This window comes from Aegilops tauschii, chromosome 5 (assembly GCF_002575655.3).
Source record: "Aegilops tauschii subsp. strangulata cultivar AL8/78 chromosome 5, Aet v6.0, whole genome shotgun sequence".
Classification (NCBI taxonomy): domain Eukaryota; kingdom Viridiplantae; phylum Streptophyta; class Magnoliopsida; order Poales; family Poaceae; genus Aegilops; species Aegilops tauschii.
The window spans coordinates 498,301,074-498,319,282 of NC_053039.3; the positions used below are offsets into that span (position 1 = coordinate 498,301,074).

At 45.0% G+C, this 18,209-nt stretch overlaps 1 protein-coding gene across 4 annotated transcripts; it reads left to right on the plus strand.

Moving 5' to 3' along the window:
* The first annotated feature begins 563 nt into the window (after nucleotides 1-563).
* Nucleotides 564-11,203, plus strand: LOC109759398 (cysteine-rich receptor-like protein kinase 44). 4 transcript variants are annotated; one of them, XM_073498251.1, is made up of 12 exons: nucleotides 564-944; nucleotides 1,252-1,459; nucleotides 1,994-2,252; nucleotides 2,376-2,604; nucleotides 2,702-2,852; nucleotides 2,955-3,167; nucleotides 5,077-5,188; nucleotides 5,286-5,380; nucleotides 5,502-5,541; nucleotides 5,920-6,176; nucleotides 7,988-8,118; nucleotides 10,836-11,203. In XM_073498251.1, exons 1-10 carry the CDS (start codon nucleotides 823-825, stop codon nucleotides 6,030-6,032), a joined length of 1,542 nt encoding a protein of 513 aa, XP_073354352.1. In that variant the 5' UTR covers nucleotides 564-822; the 3' UTR covers nucleotides 6,033-6,176; nucleotides 7,988-8,118; nucleotides 10,836-11,203. The 4 variants fall into 4 exon arrangements, with proteins under 4 accessions (XP_073354352.1, XP_073354353.1, XP_073354355.1 ...); XM_073498252.1 differs by lacking the exon at nucleotides 7,988-8,118 and having other exon boundaries at nucleotides 10,836-10,940; XM_073498254.1 differs by lacking the exon at nucleotides 10,836-11,203 and having other exon boundaries at nucleotides 5,307-5,380; nucleotides 7,988-8,102.
* The last annotated feature ends 7,006 nt before the right edge of the window (nucleotides 11,204-18,209 follow it).

Sequence of the window (18,209 nt, forward strand, 5' to 3'; positions counted from 1 at the left end):
TGTTCTTTTTTTTCAGGACAACTGCTGAATTCGAACAACAAACGTCATGGTTAAGAACATGATGGTGGCAAGTGGCAACCAGTGATTAAGCTTGAAACCAATGCAAAATGCTTTCCTCTGCCACACTGAACCTGATGATCCTTTTCGAAAAACTAAACATGATGGTGGCAGCCGGTGATTAAAGTATTCTTCTTTTTTTTTGCGGGGATTAAAGTATTCAGTGTGACTAAATATTCAGTTGTACACATCCTCTTCTTTTTTGGCGGGGGATTCAGTTGTACATATCAACAGTGTTGTTACCAGCAACAGACCATTTTCGTATTGTTCAGTATATGCTGAACATAAAGATTTTACTGAATACTAAGAGAGCAAATAACCAGTATTGCTGAACAAGGTGTAATTCATGCTGTTAATCATTCCTTTTGCTAAGTTGAGTCCTATGTATGCTCACATATTTGCACTCATAGTATGCTAGCTCCCATCCTAGCCTCGCCGCCCCGCCCTCCCTCCAACCTCTCCCCACCGCCGTGCATGATGCCACCCCCGGCCATCCCTCTAGCCCCGCCCTCATCCATCTTTTTTCTCCTACGAAGCCCCACCACCGCCCCCCACCACTGCATTTTTAAATAGCCTAATTTCCTCGAGATCTTCGTCTCACCTACTTGGCTACTTCCATTGATGGTACTCCGTGATCCAGATCCACTCTCTGTTTGACCTCGTCACCAGTACTTCTCTCACAAACCACCTCCATCGCCTTTCGTCCGCACTCGCTACTCCACCACCGCCTCAGCGCCCCACGCCCCCAGCCCGCGAAAGCGCGGGATGGCGCCCAAGCGGCCACTCGACGCCACCCTGCCGGAGGAGGAGGCTGCGCTGTGGTTGTCCCGGATGAAGCGGTCCCGGAGGTTTCGGCTAAAGCGGACGGTGCTCGTCGTGATGTGGCTGTGAGTACCTCCCCCGTAGCTAGCCGTTGGTCCTCAAATCCCTCTATTGAATTTGAACTCACCGCTCGCTGGCTGCTTCGCGCGGATCTGCGGTTTCGGTGGCCGCAGGGAGAGTCTGTATAAGTTGTATCTTATTTGTGCAAGTTTGATTCATCTCTTCTTATTTTACTATTTTATTTTGGTCGGGAAAGCTCGATTTCTCTATTCGTGGAGAGAAGATGAGTTAAACTTCTCAGCAGTATGTATTGCAACTTTTTTTTGGAGATCTCAAACATAAGTATATAGCATCTCTTTCTTTCTGCAACAGCATGTGCGGGCCCAGCGGGACGGCTAGGAAAAGAAGAGAAAGAAAACGGCCGTGGCGCTGGATCTCTCAGGTGGTTTGTCCTTGGATGAGCATGCTCGACGTAAGTTCGGAGCCACCGTTTGTGCCACTCGATTATTTACGAGAAATTACAGATGATTTCTCCGAGGAGCGGAAGCTTGGTAGCGGTTCGTTTGGAGAGGTTTACTTGGTAAGACAATAAATTAAATTGTGTACATGGCTTCTGGACATCAACAGTATCATACAGATCATCTTTTGGACGAAGTGGTATATATATGATGATTTTTCAATTTCTAAAATTAGTGATCCGGTCTTTTAGTAGATAAAATTGCGTGAGTGCCTATGTGGGCATGTGTCTACAAGCTGTACTATATTCTATTTACATATGACCTTTAGGCCAGGTTTCACTATAGGCCGATAACCATAACAAAGATTAACAAAGTCTGCATCAGGTTCAGTTGAGCATAAGGATTTTTTTTTTTGCCTGACAAAAACATTCCAGGCTTCCAGCTACGTGACGAGCCTGTTTTTACAACAGCACATAGGGCTGCAAAAGATATGTCCCCATGGCCACTTATGAACCCAGTTTCCTTCAGAAGGATTTCCATTCGGCTTGTATCGTCTCCAAGTCAACATTGATAGTAAATGATTTGTGTTGCCACATTCAAGCATAGCATTTTCTGCTTTACGAACAGAAAATTAAACCATGTGAAATCTTGTGTAGGGAGTGGATCAAGATGGGCAAAAGATTGCTGTGAAGAGAATCTATCAGATGGCAGGTGTTGATGATGGGCAATTTCAGAATGAGTTTACAAACCTTGCAAGGCTCAAGCACCGGAATATTGTGCGGTTAGTTGGCTATTGCAACCATATTCAGGAAGTACCAGCAATGTACGAAGGAAAATTTGTTCTTGCTGAAAAGATACATAGGGCGCTCTGCTTAGAGTATATGTCTAATGGAAGCCTTCAAAAGTATATTTCTGGTAAAAATGATGTTCCCCTTGTTAGTTAGCATGTCAATGTTTCCTTTTCTTCGATACCATAGCATGCTAAGTTATCATTCTTAAAATTTACATCCCGAGAATTCTCCTTATTTGTTACTGCAGATGAATGTAATAAATATGATTGGCGCACAGGCTACGGAATAATTAAGGGGATTTGCCAGGGTTTGAAATGCCTCCACATTGAATTAAAGCCACCTATTTATCATTTGGATTTAAAGCCAGCCAACGTATTGCTGGATGAGAACATGGTTCCCAGACTTGCAGATTTTGGGATATCAAGGCTCTTTGGAGATGAACGAACACGAGCTACAAAAAGTATTTTAGGAACGCAGTAAGCATTCTTCATATGAACTGAAATTTGAGAAGGTAAATGTATTTTGGATTAGATGTGTAGTAACAGTAACATTTATATAACATGTGTGATGCAGAGGGTACTTACCGCCGGAATACATACACAACAATTTGATCTCAAGTAAGTTTGACATATTCAGCCTTGGTGTTGTAATCATAAAGATAATGTCAGGACGGGCGGGCTACTCCAAAATTACTGACATGTCTCCCCAGGAGTTCACTAATCTTGTAAGAGAATGTGTTGCCATTATCAAGATCATGTGCATGTAATTCATAATAATACTTCGATTATTCTAATATATAACCACTTTTTGTGCTCTAAATCTGTAGGTACAGGAAAAATGGACAAACAGGCTACATGAAACATCCAGTCTGATGAAGGCATATTCCAAGCAAGTGAAGACATGTATTCAAATAGGTTTAATGTGTGTGAACGATGATCGACATAAAAGGCCATCTATACAGGATATTGTCAATAGACTGAATGAGACAGAAACTGAGTGTACCTATGCGGCAAGAAAGGACGGGTCGTTGATTTACCAGGTTTGAACTGATCGCTTTGACATATAGTTTCTTCACTATAAACTATCTCTTCTTATTTTTTCATTTGGTATAAAATACGAGTCTGAAACTATATGGTGCACCACAAAAAATATTATGCGAATGATGGCCATGAATTTTCTTAGGGACTACTTGGTTTGGTACCAAAAATTGGCTTGCCAATATTTAGGCAAGCCAAAATTGCTACCAATTGGTTGGCTACCAACTTACCATCACAACCTCTCAAAACTTGCCAATTTTTGGCAGGTTTTGGACTGGCTAAGGGACAGTTTGGATTTCGCCTGGGTGCGCCCTGCCAATCGTGGGCGAGCCAATTAATTGTCGCGGGATCTGGCCGCCCCGGACTTGCCAACTTTTTGGCGTCAAACTGAACCGGGGGAGCTGGCATGGGTTGGGCGCACCAAAATATTGGCTCCCATCCAAACGGGAAGCAGGGCTTGGTCAACGACCAATTTTTTGGATCGGCGGCTGAGGGCTGCAATCCAAACAGCCCCTAAATGTTGGTTAGCCAATTTTTGGCTGCCAGCCATGCACGCACATAGAGGTTGTTTGGTTTCTAGCCACATCTTGCCACACTTTGCCATACCGTACCTTAGGCAAATTTGGCCAAGTTCGGTGGGTGTTTGGTTCTAGCCACACCTAAGGCAAGAATTCTTTTTATGAGAAGTGAACCCCACATGTCATAGACACAAAAAGTGTGGCAAGATTCCCTTAGGCAAACCAAAGTATGGCTAACAATTTGAGCAACTCAAGTTAGGCAAGTGTGGCAAAAATAATGTGGCAATATATGGCAAACATAGTCATAATCCAAACAGCCCCTATAGTTTGATTCAGACATAATCTATTTTAGGCAAGTTAATTGTAGGTACGAGGTTGTGTGTGTGTGTGTGTGTGTGTGTGTGTGTGTGTGTGTGTGTGTCTTAGAGCTGGACCCATGAGGCCCATGTTTATGGAGTTGTATGTGTAGCAATGAAGAAAGATTAATGAAAATGGCGAAGAAAGAAGAGAAACCGAAGGATTCCGGAGAGGTAATTATGACTATGTTTGCCATATATTAGAGCCGACGACATTTGATCTGGCTTTGGAGGAGAGGTACCGTTGGTGGTGAAGTGGCGCCCACCTGGGTGTAAATGTCCAGGCAAGGAGCTGAGCATCCTACTCAGGCTGGTCACAATGGGCAAGAACATAAGCTAGTAACTTACACACTTCCCTAGACTATGTTACTACCTTCATAGTGGGTAGGAACATCTATGTAGTGTCATGCAATGATATATTTATTAGGTTATAGACTCATTGTTTCTTGGAGTGTGTGATGTTTCGGTAACTTAGCTAGTTACCACAAGCACCTCTCTCTTCATTAAATATGTGCCACATAAGCAAAGTTGTATTGGAGTGTGTGATGTTACTCCTAAGTTCCTCCCCATTGTGACCAGCCTCAAGGAATAATTCTGACTATTTAAAGCCCCCTTTTCGTGGGCTCTGCTGTTAGACATTGGCACATGTGACTTTTGTGGTTATGTATGTGGGTATTGCAGCTCCTTTCTTTTTGCGGAAAAACATCCGAACTACTCATCTTCAATCATGGCAGTACAATGAACCCCCCGAAATAATAAAATTGCATCCAGATCCGTAGACCACCTAGCGACGACTATAAGCGCTGAAGCGAGCCGAAGGTGCGCTGCCGTCATCGCCCCGCCCTCACCGGAGCCGGGCAAAACTTGTTGTAGTAGGCAGTCGGTACTGGTGAGGGAGGGGCGATGAAGTATTGGCTATATACTACTCCGTTTAACAAGTTCCAATGAAAATTGTTCAGATTTGTAATAAATTCCATCCAAAAAAAATCCATCCCACAATTTTAAATTGACAACCTGAAATGTTTCCTGGATGGTAGATTCCAGAGGATGACTCAATCACATTCATGGGTGCAAGTCTAACTGGCCAACAGAATGGACACTTCAGCTTCTCGACAACTGATGCACCTGGTACTTCTTATCCTGTAGCAGGTGTGCTTGCTACACCCAGTTTTTCTAATTTGTATTCAGTGTTCTAGACTATCAATAGTAAAATCACTTCTCCATTATGCATTGTTGGGTGCTGAAGATGTTGCTGGGACTACCCCAGGTGGAGTTAGTCTGGGAATCTCTTCACCTAACCATGTTCCGGTTGACATGTCCAGTGAGCCTCCTTCAGATGAAGTATGTGTTCTTTTCAATAAGTTGGATATGTCATGGGAATTACTGTTTAGAACAGAACATATATCTTTGTGCAGGCTGAAGTATATCACTATATAACAGTCATATGGCTTTGTTCTTGCAGTTTGATGAGACAGACCAGGGCATTGCACCAGCTAACAACGGTACGCGATTTTCAATACCCATGGTAACTATAGCAATTTTCAATACCCAAGCACCACGGTCCTAAAAAACACTCTCTAAGCCGATAACTTGCGCAATTTTCAATACCTATGATCACCATAGTGATGCCTTCTGTTGATATATGCTCAGCTGCTAAATCACGGAGCATGTGTTACAATGTTCCCAACATCTTTTTCCGTCAGAGCTCTTTCCATTCAAACTATGATGATGGCAAATTGATATGTTTACCTTCATAATTAATAGAGCGTGTATGCTTGTGATGACTACCAAACGGTTGAAACCCCTGCTGCTTATCAGGTCCGAATTTAAGATCTTCCTTTCGTTCCATGTCTTGACGGTGTTTCCTTTTATTATTTTAGGAGAAGTGCCAAATTCCAACAACCAACCTCATGGTTATGAACATGATGGTGGCAAGTGGCAACCAGTGATTAAGCTTGAAGCCACTACAACATGCTTTCCTCTACCACACTAAACATGATGATGGTGGCAGATGGTGATTAAAGTATTCAGTGTGACTAAATATTCAGTTGTACATATCCTCTGCTTCTTCTTTGCGGGGGATTCAAATGTATATATACATTATTAACACCAGGAACCATTCATTCCCATAAAGAAGGTAATCTTTTCTGTCTACTATGTGTTGTTCTCTTTCTTGTCTTGGCTATATACTTATATATACAACAGGATAGTCCATGCAACATAAATCGGTCATTGGCTCGTTGCTAGTGATACTTGTTTCCTCCTTTGTTTGCATTTGGTCTCAACTGCATATTAACACCAACGTCATTGTTCATGTAGTCGTATTACTTTTTGTACCATTGAAATCCAAACAACTAGCTAGCGTGTCATGGCAACGGTACATGATGATATGCACGCATGGAATTCCTTGAAATGGGAGGCATCAGGAATCATGTGACATGGGTAGCTTCATCATCCTGTCTATAATAACCTTACAACCCCACAAAGTGTTTCTGAAGCACATGCTATAGCTGGCTCTTAATTGTTATAATATTTTAACTCATGTAAGATGCTTACATCACCTTACTGTACTTCCTCTAATGTATCTTCACCTGATAAAAAACGGAGCCCAAGGCCCATGTTCATGTTCACCATTCGAAAGGGGAACTTCGCACTTTTTTTCTTTGATAAAGGACGTTTTATTATCTCTAAATGTAGCATCAAGCAGATACAAAATATTATGAATAACACCCGCCCTTTGCATAATTAGGATGCACACAGACAAACCCAAAAGTCTAACAAAAAGAAAATGTACAAAACCAACAAATCTGCAACGGTAGAGTCCTATAGACCAACAAATCTGCCACCCATGTTGGGAAAAACCTTCGTAACCGCTTGCTCCAACCGTGTACATATTGCCTTGAACAACGGTTGGTGTTCTGATCGTTATAGCGTAGACGTAGAGGAGAAGCACCTTTGTCATTAAAAATCAAATCATTTCTACATAGCGAAAGCGACCAAAGTAAGGCATAGACTCCCCGAAAATGCTTAAAGGTGGACGAGCACTATGCCGACTTTATCCTGGCCGCCCCTTATCTCCATTCAGCCGATCATGCCCGGTATTCTGGCATGTTGTCCCCCCGTAGAGCTCGGCCAGCCCTTGTATTCCGCCCGGCATAGGTAGCTTTTGTCACAGAATCTAGCCACCAGAGTAGACGCTGGCCGATGTACCTTGGTAGTACACGTTTGATCGCGGGCCCCAGTTTGTTGCACTGCTCACACACGTGACCACATAAAACACTAGTACTACTACCATATTGTTTGTTAGTACCATCTGGCTATCAAGGGCATTTACTTGAACTATGATTTAACCTGTTTTCATACGGCCATTAAAAGTTTCTTCATGATTGGGACTCTGAACAAGAATTAGTCTGACACAGTTTGTTAGATTAATGTATTACTGTGCAGCCCGTTATATAATTTTTTGAATTATCAAAATTTGTTTCTTTGCCGCAAACCATCTTCGAGCCTAGTATGTAAGAAGGCGAAAATGCCTTTTGGAGGATGGGTGCATTGGTGGACTTTCAAAAAAAAAAAATCTGCAACGCAATTTTTTTTAGAAATACACAAATGCATGTATACCACATTTTAGAAAATTTCCTTAACAATATAACTTCACACGTGACGTAGACAAAAAAACAAATGTGTAAATGAAAATGAGCCAAATTTTTTATTGCTGGGCCGGAATTTTTTTTTTGTACAGCTTGCAATCATATTTTGTTTGAATGCAATTTCACAGATCATCATGAATATGTATAAGTTTTTGTAGTTTTTTTTACTTTGAAATATTATTTTTGAATCATTTGAAAAAAAGGATCCAATGCATCCGTCCGTTTGAAAGTACTGTTTTTAGATTTTATGAATCTTCTTTTACCCGGCACATTAAACTAACCAAGTATATTTGATTAGCGAACCTGGATGCAGTAATTGCAAGAGAGAGGCGCACTGTGCATGATGGAAAGATGGCAGGGTCACTTTTTGTCACGTCCCGACGTGCAAAAAGTTTCTGCGTTATGGCCCACCACCGGCTACATCACCAGGTCAAGTCATCAGCTGCTCCTCCTATGCGGCGGCACGTGCACCAGCTCGCGCAGCTCACTAGTCCAGCTCCAAAGGCCCGAAACAATTGTGCCAAATCCATACGCCTATGCCACCTATTCCCTATTACTAGGAGACCGAACAGTAGGGACCGAAGAGGACAATTACCATACATAACAACAAACATACGTATATGTTAAATATTAAACAACAGCACATGCTTTTGCCACAAAAACAAAGTACATAATTTTGTTTGTTTAAATGAATGCTGACCATGTATTAAAAGAATGTTAACCTTGCATCTAAAAAATGTAAATCGAGTTTTGAAGCTGTTAAGTGTGTATAGAAAAAATATTTACCATGTACTAAAAAATGTTAATCTAGTGTTGAAAAATATTAATCAAGCATTTAAAAAAATTAAAAATTGTACTAAAAATGTTAATCATGTAGTATTAAAAAATGTTCGAAACGTCAAATGCTATCTACTTGTGCAGTTCAAAACAGAAATATCATAGATAGACAAAGAAAGTGTTCCCAAGTCATAATCAGTGGAATGCTTTTATCAAGTTCTAGGTCTCTCTCTGTACTAACAACCACAAGGTCTGTCTGGGATTTTGGATTGCTAGTTCAGCTTTACTGGTATGTCTCTCTTTAAAGTATCTCAATGTTCTATTTTTAGTGCACGGATGAAGTCATAGTTTAATAGTTTATTAGTTGATTTTTGTTTCAATCTCAGAGCTGGGGATCTAGAAAGGTAATCTTGTATTTGAAATATGTTAATTAAGCATCCGAAAAAATGTTAAAAAAAGAATTTGAAAAATGTTAATCAAGCATTTGAATAATGTTAAATGAGTGTTGAAAAATGTTGACTAGGTATTAAAAATGTTAATCTTGCATTTGAAAAAATGTTAATCAAGCTTTGAAAATGTTAAATGTGTATAGAGAAAATATTGACCATGTATTCAAAAATGTTAATCTTGTATTTAAAAAAATGTTAATCAAGTACATAAAAATATGAAATTTTGTATAAAAAAATGTTAACCATGTATTAAAAAAATTTAATCAAATATTTAAAAATGTGTATAGAAAAAAATGTTGACCGAGTGCTAAAAAATGTTAATCAAGTACCCAAAAAATATTTAAAAGGTGTACAGAAAAAATATTGACTGAGTGTTTAATTTTTTTAAACATGTATTTGAAAAAATTAAACATGTATTAGAAAAATGTTCTTAACTTATACGGAAAAAGAAGAATGATTACCAAAAGAAACAAAGAAAAATGAAAAGAAACAAAAGGAAAAACAAAAGAACCCAAAGCAACAAGTGCAAAGGAATGGAAAAAATGAATACCAATAAAGAAACAAAGAAAACCATGAAAAAACATAGAAAAAATAAGGAAAACAAGAAAGAAAAGGGAAATTGAAGAAAACTATAAAAGAAATAACAAAAAACAAAAAACAAAAGAAAACCAAAAAGAGAAAGTACACGGATGAAACAGAGAAACTAAAAAAAGGGAAAATAATAATAAAACCAAACAAAAAAGAAGAATAAGAAAACATATCTGGACGAACATATCAACAAACAGATCAATGACCGAATGAACAGGTAAAATGCTATTGGGCCAACCCATACGTGTGCCCGCTGCACTAAAGCTTCTGGTGAGACGGATGCTAGTCTCGCTATAAGCGAGACATACCATCAGCTGGGCATTTTGGCTAGCTATGGTGGTCAAAAGGGCTTTGACGTCCGAAAAAATAATACCGCCAAAAGGTCCACCACGTCATGTCGATTTGTTTGTGCAACTGAAGGCCGTCAATTGCGGGATAGAAGGAACCATTTAATAAATTACCCTTGAGGTGGAGCTAGAACCATCCCCACCCCCCTCCCCCGCACACGCGGCAGATCCGGGCGGATCTAGCCGCACGCCATCACCCGCGTTCGACCCCCAAGCAGCCTCCGCACCACGCCTAGAGTCCAGGCCGCCGCTGCGCCACCAACCACTCGGCTGCACCGCGGTCTCCCCAAGAACATCTAGACATGCAGACAGACCCCTTTTTTTTGCGAGAAGGGACAACTAGTTCATGCAGCCCCTGCGCAAAAATAAATAAAAGTTCTTTCAGCACCATCTTGAATTTTCACTAATTTCGCAAAAAACAATATTAATTTTTTACCGGTGAAGAAAGAGCGTATGCATTACATTTACAATCTGCCCAGGCCAGAGAAGAAAAGTCTCGAGCATAAAAGAATGCTCGAAGCTGCCTTCAACTTTCCAGGAAGAATGGAAGAGGCCGATCAGTCTTGCTCCGTTCGATGATTCGGAGACTGGCTAGTTCTAGGCAATCTCGATGAAATCCGCAAAGTCAGACCAAAATGCCCAGAACATCCCCGGAAAAACCCACGGAAACTGGATGGAAAATGAAGAGAAATCCCCCGTCGCGGTCTAGTCTTCTCCTCCCGTCCCCACGCGGTTCGCTTCAATCTCTCCGCATTATCTTTTATTTACGGTTTAGCAGAGGGAAGCATCGCAGGGAGCTTCCGCGTCCGATCCCCGGGCGGGCGCGGTCAGCGCAGCGTCTCCATCGTTCACACATGACATGACTTCTTCTCCTCATGGCGGCTTCTGCTATCTCTATATATCATGCCTCCCGCCATCTTCAGTTCTTCATGTTATAGCATCTCACTCGTTACTGTCTGCCACCATTGTTGTTGTTTTGTTGCAGTGCGGATGATTCACCAAGATCAGTGTGGATGGTCATCGTCTTCTGCAGGTGGTACCTTTTGCGGGTTATGCATTTCGTGTTCATAATGATCTTTGTATTTTTCTCGACGCAGGAGCAATGGGTTAGTTACGAGCTACTTACAACGGACGAAGACGACCTGACAAGCCAGCCATATGGCAGTGTATCCTTGGGCCGTCGATGTTTATCGGAGAGATTGTACATACAGGATTGATCTGATCTGATCATAACAAGTTGGGTGCTTAATTCTAAATGGAGATCTGTCTGTGGTGCTACATGTTCTCAGTTTTTGTTGCTGTTGAGATAACTACATGTTCTCGGTTAAGCAAAGAAAACCTACTTGAATTACCTTTCCCCCTCCTCTCCTCTCCCGCGACCGCGCCGCCCCCGCGGGCGGCCGACCGCGCCCAGCCCTCTCCCCCGCGCGCCTCTCCCTCCCCCTTCCTCTCTGCCGCCATCGCCGGCGCCCGCTGCGGGCCTGGCCCGGGCGACGGTGGTGGCGGCGGCCCCCTGGCTTTTCCCCTCTCGGGTGTCCGCCGGCGCGGGACGGGGCGACCCCGGGCGGTGCTTCTAGGCGGCGGCGGTCCAGCGCGGCGGCGGCGGCTTCCGGCGCGAGCGGGGGCGGACTTCTGGACGGCGGCGTCGCCGTTGGCGGCAGGGTGACGCGGCGGCGCGGCCTGGCGGCACCCGCTCGACCCAGATCTGGGCCCTTCGGGCCCCATCTGGGCCTGGGCGGGCCGGCGGCGGGGCGGGTCTGCTTTGTGGCTTCCGGGAGGCGGGGAGAGACGATGAGCGGCAGGGTGCTGGCGGCGCCATCGCCGGCTTGCTGCAGTGTGGCGGCGGGGCTTAGCGGGCCCGTTTCGGGCCTGACCGGGCCAGGGGTGGCCTGGCATGCCCTGCTGCCGCGTCCGGACGGCTACCGCGACGGTGCCGGAGGTTCTGGCCTCCTGCACGACGGCGGTGGAGGTGGTTCCCTCCCGTTCGGCTTCGGTGCTGCTTCTCCCTCCGCGGGGCGCTTCTCCCCGGTCCTCTTGGCCTCGTGGTGGTGTACGCAGTGAGGCGGCGTGGGTGACGGCGCAACCGCGATGGCGCATGGTGGTGGGCGGCGGTCTGGCTGGTCGGCTCCGGTCCGTGGGGCGGTGGGGATTGGAGTACGGGAGAAATCCTTGCCGGTCTTCGGCCCCGATGCGGTGACACTTGCGGGTGCCACCATTCCTTCCTGGAGGGTGCCGGTGATATCCATCCCCCACCTCCCTCCGCGTGCCGGGGAAACCCTAGGACATGTCCGGGCAACAGCGTCGTCGGCGTCGCTTTCCTTCTTGGAGGTGCTGTTTTGTACGCGGCGGTCCGGAGCCTCGGGTTGTAGTGGTTTGTGTCTGGTGGGCGTAGCGGTGGCGGGTCTGATGGGAATCGTAGCATAATTTTAAAATTTTCCTACGCTCACCAAGATGCATCTATGGAGTATACTAGCAACGAGGGGAAAGGAGTGCATCTACATACCCTTGTAGATCGCGAGCGGAAGCGTTCCAATGAACGTGGATGACGGAGTCGTACTCGCCGTGATTCAAATCACCGATGACCGAGTGCCGAACGAACGGCACCTCCGCGTTCAACACACGTACGGTGCAGCGACGTCTCCTCCTTCTTCATCCAGCAAGGGGGAAGGAGAGGTTGATGGAGATCCAGCAGCACGACGGCGTGGTGGTGGAAGTAGCGGGGTCTCGGCAGGGCTTCGCCGAGCTTCTGCGAGAGGGAGAGGTGTAGCAGGGGAGGAGGGAGGCGCCCAAGGCTGTAATGTTGCTGCCCTCCCTTCCCCCCCTTTATATAGGCCCCCTGGGAGGGGGGGCGCCGGCCAGGAACCCATCTGTGGGGGGGGGGGGGGGGCGGCGGCCAATGGGGAAGGGGGAGGTGGCTTCCCCCCCAAGGCAAGTGGGGCGCCCCCCCACCCTAGGGTTTCCAACCCTAGGCGCAGGGGGGAGGCCCATGGGGAGGGCCCCAGCCCACTATGGGCTGGTTCCCTTCCCACTTCAGCCCATGGGGCCCTCCGGGACAGGTGGCCCCACCCGGTGGACCCCCGGGACCCTTCCGGTGGTCCCGGTACAATACCGATAACCCCCGAAACTTTCCCGGTGGCCGAAACTGGACTTCCTATATATAATTCTTCACCTCCGGACCATTCCGGAACTCCTCGTGACGTCTGGGATCTCATCCGGGACTCCGAACAACTTTCGGGTTTCCGCATACTCATATCTCTACAACCCTAGCGTCACCGAACCTTAAGTGTGTAGACCCTACGGGTTCGGGAGACATGCAGACATGACCGAGGCGCCTCTCCGGTCAATAACCAACAGCGGGATCTGGATACCCATGTTGGCTCCCACATGTTCCACGATGATCTCATCGGATGAACCACGATGTCGAGGATTCAATCAATCCCGTATACAATTCCCTTTGTCAATCGGTATGTTACTTGCCCGAGATTCGATCGTCGGTATCCCAATACCTTGTTCAATCTCGTCACCGGCAAGTCTCTTTACTCGTACCGCAATGCATGATCCCGTGACTAACGCCTTAGTCACATTGAGCTCATTATGATGATGCATTACCGAGTGGGCCCAGAGATACCTCTCCGTCACACGGAGTGACAAATCCCAGTCTCGATCCGTGCCAACCCAACAGACACTTTCGGAGATACCCGTAGTGCACCTTTATAGTCACCTAGTTACGTTGTGACGTTTGGCACACCCAAAGCACTCTGACGGTATCTGGGAGTTGCACGATCTCATGGTCTAAGGAAAAGATACTTGACATTGGAAAAGCTCTAGCAAACGAAACTACACGATCTTTTATGCTATGCTTAGGATTGGGTCTTGTCCATCACATCATTCTCCTAATGATGTGATCCCGTTATCAATGACATCCAATGCCCATAGTCAGGAAACCATGATTATCTGTTAATCAACGAACTAGTCAACTAGAGGCTTACTAGGGACACGTTGTGGTCTATGTATTCACACATGTATTACGATTTCCGGACAATACAATTATAGCATGAACAATAGACAATTACCATGAACAAAGAAATATAATAATAACCATTTATTATTGCCTCTAGGGCATATTTCCAACAGTCTCCCACTTGCACTAGAGTCAATAATCTAGTTACATAGTGATGAATCGAACACCCATTGCGTCCTGGTGTTGATCATGTTTTGCTCTAGGGAGAGGTTTAGTCAACGGTTCTGCTACATTCAGGTCCGTATATACTTTACAAATATCTATGTCTCCATTTTGAACACTTTCACGAATGGAGTTGAAGCGACGCTTGATATGCCTGGTCTTCCTGTGAAATCTGGGCTCCTTCGCAAGGGCAATAGCTCCAGTGTTGTCACAGAAGAGAGTCATCGGTCCCGACGCATTGGGAATCACCCCTAGGTCGGTAATGAACTCCTTCATCCAGACTGCTTCCTGTGCTGCCTCCGAGGCTGCCATGTACTCCGCTTCACATGTAGATCCCGCCACGACGCTTTGCTTGCAACTGCACCAGCTTACTGCTCCTCCATTCAAAATATACACGTATCCGGTTTGTGACTTCGAGTCATCCAGATCTGTGTCGAAGCTAGCGTCGACGTAACCCTTTACGACGAGCTCTTCGGCACCTCCATAAACGAGAAACATATCCTTAGTCCTTTTCAGGTACTTCAGGATATTCTTGACCGCTGTCCAGTGTTCCATGCCGGGATTACTTTGGTACCTTCCTACCAAACTCACGGCAAGGTTTACATCAGGTCTGGTACACAGCATGGCATACATAATAGACCCTATGGCCGAGGCATAGGGGATGACACTCATCTTTTCTATATCTTCTGCTGTGGTCGGGCATTGAGCCGTGCTCAATTGCACACCTTGCAATACAGGCAAGAACCCCTTCTTGGACTGATCCATATTGAACTTCTTCAATATCTTATCAAGGTATGTACTCTGTGAAAGACCAATGAGGCGTCTCGATCTATCTCTATAGATCTTGATGCCTAATATATAAGCAACTTCTCCAAGGTCCTTCATTGAAAAACACTTATTCAAATAGGCCTTTATACTTTCCAAGAATTCTATATCATTTCCCATCAATAGTATGTCATCCACATATAATATGATAAATGCTACAGAGCTCCCACTCACTTTCTTGTAAACACAGGCTTCTCCATAAGTCTGTGTAAACCCAAACGCTTTGATCATCTCATCAAAGCGAATGTTCCAACTCCGAGATGCTTGCACCAGCCCATAGATTGAGCGCTGGAGCTTGCATACTTTGTTAGCATTCTTAGGATCGACAAAACCTTCCGGCTGCATCATATACAACTCTTCCTTAAGGAAGCTGTTAAGGAATGCCGTTTTGACGCCCATCTGCCATATCTCATAATCATAGTATGCGGCAATTGCTAACATGATTCAGACGGACTTCAGCTTCGCTACGGGTGAGAAAGTCTCATCGTAGTCAACCCCTTGAACTTGTCGATAACCCTTAGCGACAAGTCGAGCCTTATAGATGGTTACATTACCATCCGCGTCTGTCTTCTTCTTAAAGATCCATTTGTTTTCTATGGCTCGCCGATCATCGGGCAAGTCAGTCAAAGTCCATACTTCGTTTTCATACATGGATCCTATCTCGGATTTCATGGCTTCTAGCCATTTGTCGGAATCCGGGCCCGCCATCGCTTCTTCGTAGTTCGAAGGTTCACCGTTGTCTAACAACATGATTTCCAGGACAGGGTTGCCGTACCACTCTGGTGCGGAACGTGTCCTTGTGGACCTACGAAGTTCAGTAGTAACTTGATCCGAAGCTTCATGATCATCATCATTAACTTCCTCCCCAGTCGGTGTAGGCACCACAGGAACATTTTCCCGCGCTGCGCTACTTTCCGGTTCAGAAGGGGTGACTATCACCTCATCAAGTTCCACTTTCCTCCCACTCAATTCTTTCGAGAGAAACTCCTTCTCCAGAAAGGACCCGTTCTTGGCAACGAAGATCTTGCCTTCGGATCTGAGGTAGAAGGTATACCCAATAGTTTCCTTAGGGTATCCTATGAAGACGCATTTCTCCGACTTGGGTTCGAGCTTTTCAGGTTGAAGTTTCTTGACATAAGCATCGCATCCCCAAACTTTTAGAAACGACAGCTTAGGTTTCTTCCCAAACCATAATTCATGCGGTGTCGTCTCAACGGATTTCGACGGAGCCCTATTTAAAGTGAATGCGGCAGTCTCTAAAGCATAGCCCCAAAATGAGAGCGGTAAATCGGTAAGAGACATCATAGATCGCACCATATCCAATAGAGTGCGATTACGACGTTCGGACACACCATTTCTCTGAGGTGTTCCAGGCGGCGTGAGTTGTGAAACTATTCCACATTTCCTTAAGTGTGTACCAAACTCGTGACTTAAATATTCTCCACCACGATCTGATCGTAAGAATTTTATTTTTCTGTCACGTTGATTCTCAACCTCACTCTGAAATTCCTTGAACTTTTCAAAGGTTTCAGACTTGTGTTTCATTAGGTAGACATACCCATATCTACTTAAATCATCAGTGAGAGTGAGAACATAACGATATCCTCCGCGAGCCTCAACACTCATTGGACCACACACATCGGTATGTATGATTTCCAATAAGTTGGTTGCTCGCTCCATTGTTCCGGAGAACGGAGTCTTGGTCATCTTACCCATGAGGCATGGTTCGCACGTGTCAAATGATTCGTAATCAAGAGACTCCAAAAGTCCATCTGCATGGAGCTTCTTCATGCGCTTGACACCAATGTGACCAAGGCGGCAGTGCCACAAGTATGTGGGACTATCGTTATCAACTTTACATCTTTTGGTATTCACACTATGAATATGTGTAACATCACGTTCGAGATTCATCAAGAATAAACCATTAACCAGCGGGGCATGACCATAAAACATATCTCTCATATAAATAGAACAACCATTATTCTCGGATTTAAATGAGTAGCCATCTCGAATTAAACGAGATCTAGATACAATGTTCATGCTCAAAGCTGGCACTAAATAACAATTATTGAGGTTTAAAACTAATCCCGTAGATAGATGCAGAGGTAGCGTGCCGACGGCGATCACATCGACCTTGGAACCATTCCCGACGCGCATCGTCACCTCGTCCTTCGCCAGTCTCCGTTTATTCCGTAGTTCCTGTTTTGAGTTACAAATATGAGCAACCGCACCGGTATCAAATACCCAGGAGCTACTACGAGTACTGGTAAGGTACACATCAATTACATGTATATCACATATACCTTTGGCGTTGCCGGCCTTCTTGTACGCTAAGTATTTGGGGCAGTTCCGCTTCCAGTGACCACTTCCCTTGCAATAAAAGCACTCAGTCTCGGGCTTGGGTCCATTCTTTGACTTCTTCCCAGTAACTGGCTTACCGGGTGCGGCAACTCCCTTGCCGTCCTTCTTGAAGTTCTTTTTACCCTTGCCCTTCTTGAACTTAGTGGTTTTATTCACCATCAACACTTGATGTTCTTTTCTGATCTCCACCTCCGCTGATTTCAGCATTGAATATACCTCGGGAATGGTCTTTTCCATCCCCTGCATATTGAAGTTCATCACAAAGCTCTTGAAGCTTGGTGGAAGCGACTAAAGGATTCTGTCAATGACCGCGTCATCCGGGAGATTAACTCCCAGCTGAGTCAAGCGGTTGTGCAACCCAGACATTCTGAGTATGTGCTCACTAACAGAACTATTCTCCTTCATCTTACAGCTGAAGAACTTGTCGGAGACTTCATATCTCTCGACCCGGGCATGAGCTTGGAAAACCATTTTCAGCTCCTCGAACATCTCATATGCTCCATGTTTCTCAAAACGCTTTTGGAGACCCGGTTCTAAGCTGTAAAGCATGCCACACTGAACGAGGGAGTAATCATCAGCACGCTGCTGCCAAGCGTTCATAACGTCTTGGTTTTCTGGGATTGGTGCTTCACCTAGCGGTGCTTCTAGGACATAATCTTTCTTGGCTACTATGAGGATGATCCTCAGGTTCCGGACCCAGTCCGTATAGTTGCTGCCATCATCTTTCAGCTTGGTTTTCTCTAGGAACGCGTTGAAATTGAGGACAACGTTGGCCATTTAATCTACAAGACATAGTGTAAAGATTTTAGACTAGGTTCATGATAATTAAGTTCATCTAATCAAATTACTCAATGAACTCCCACTCAGATAGACATCCCTCTAGTCATCTAAGTGAAACATGATCCGAGTTAACTAGGCCGTGTCCGATCATCACGTGAGACGGACTAGTCAAGATCGGTGAACATCTCCATGTTGATCGTATCTTCTATA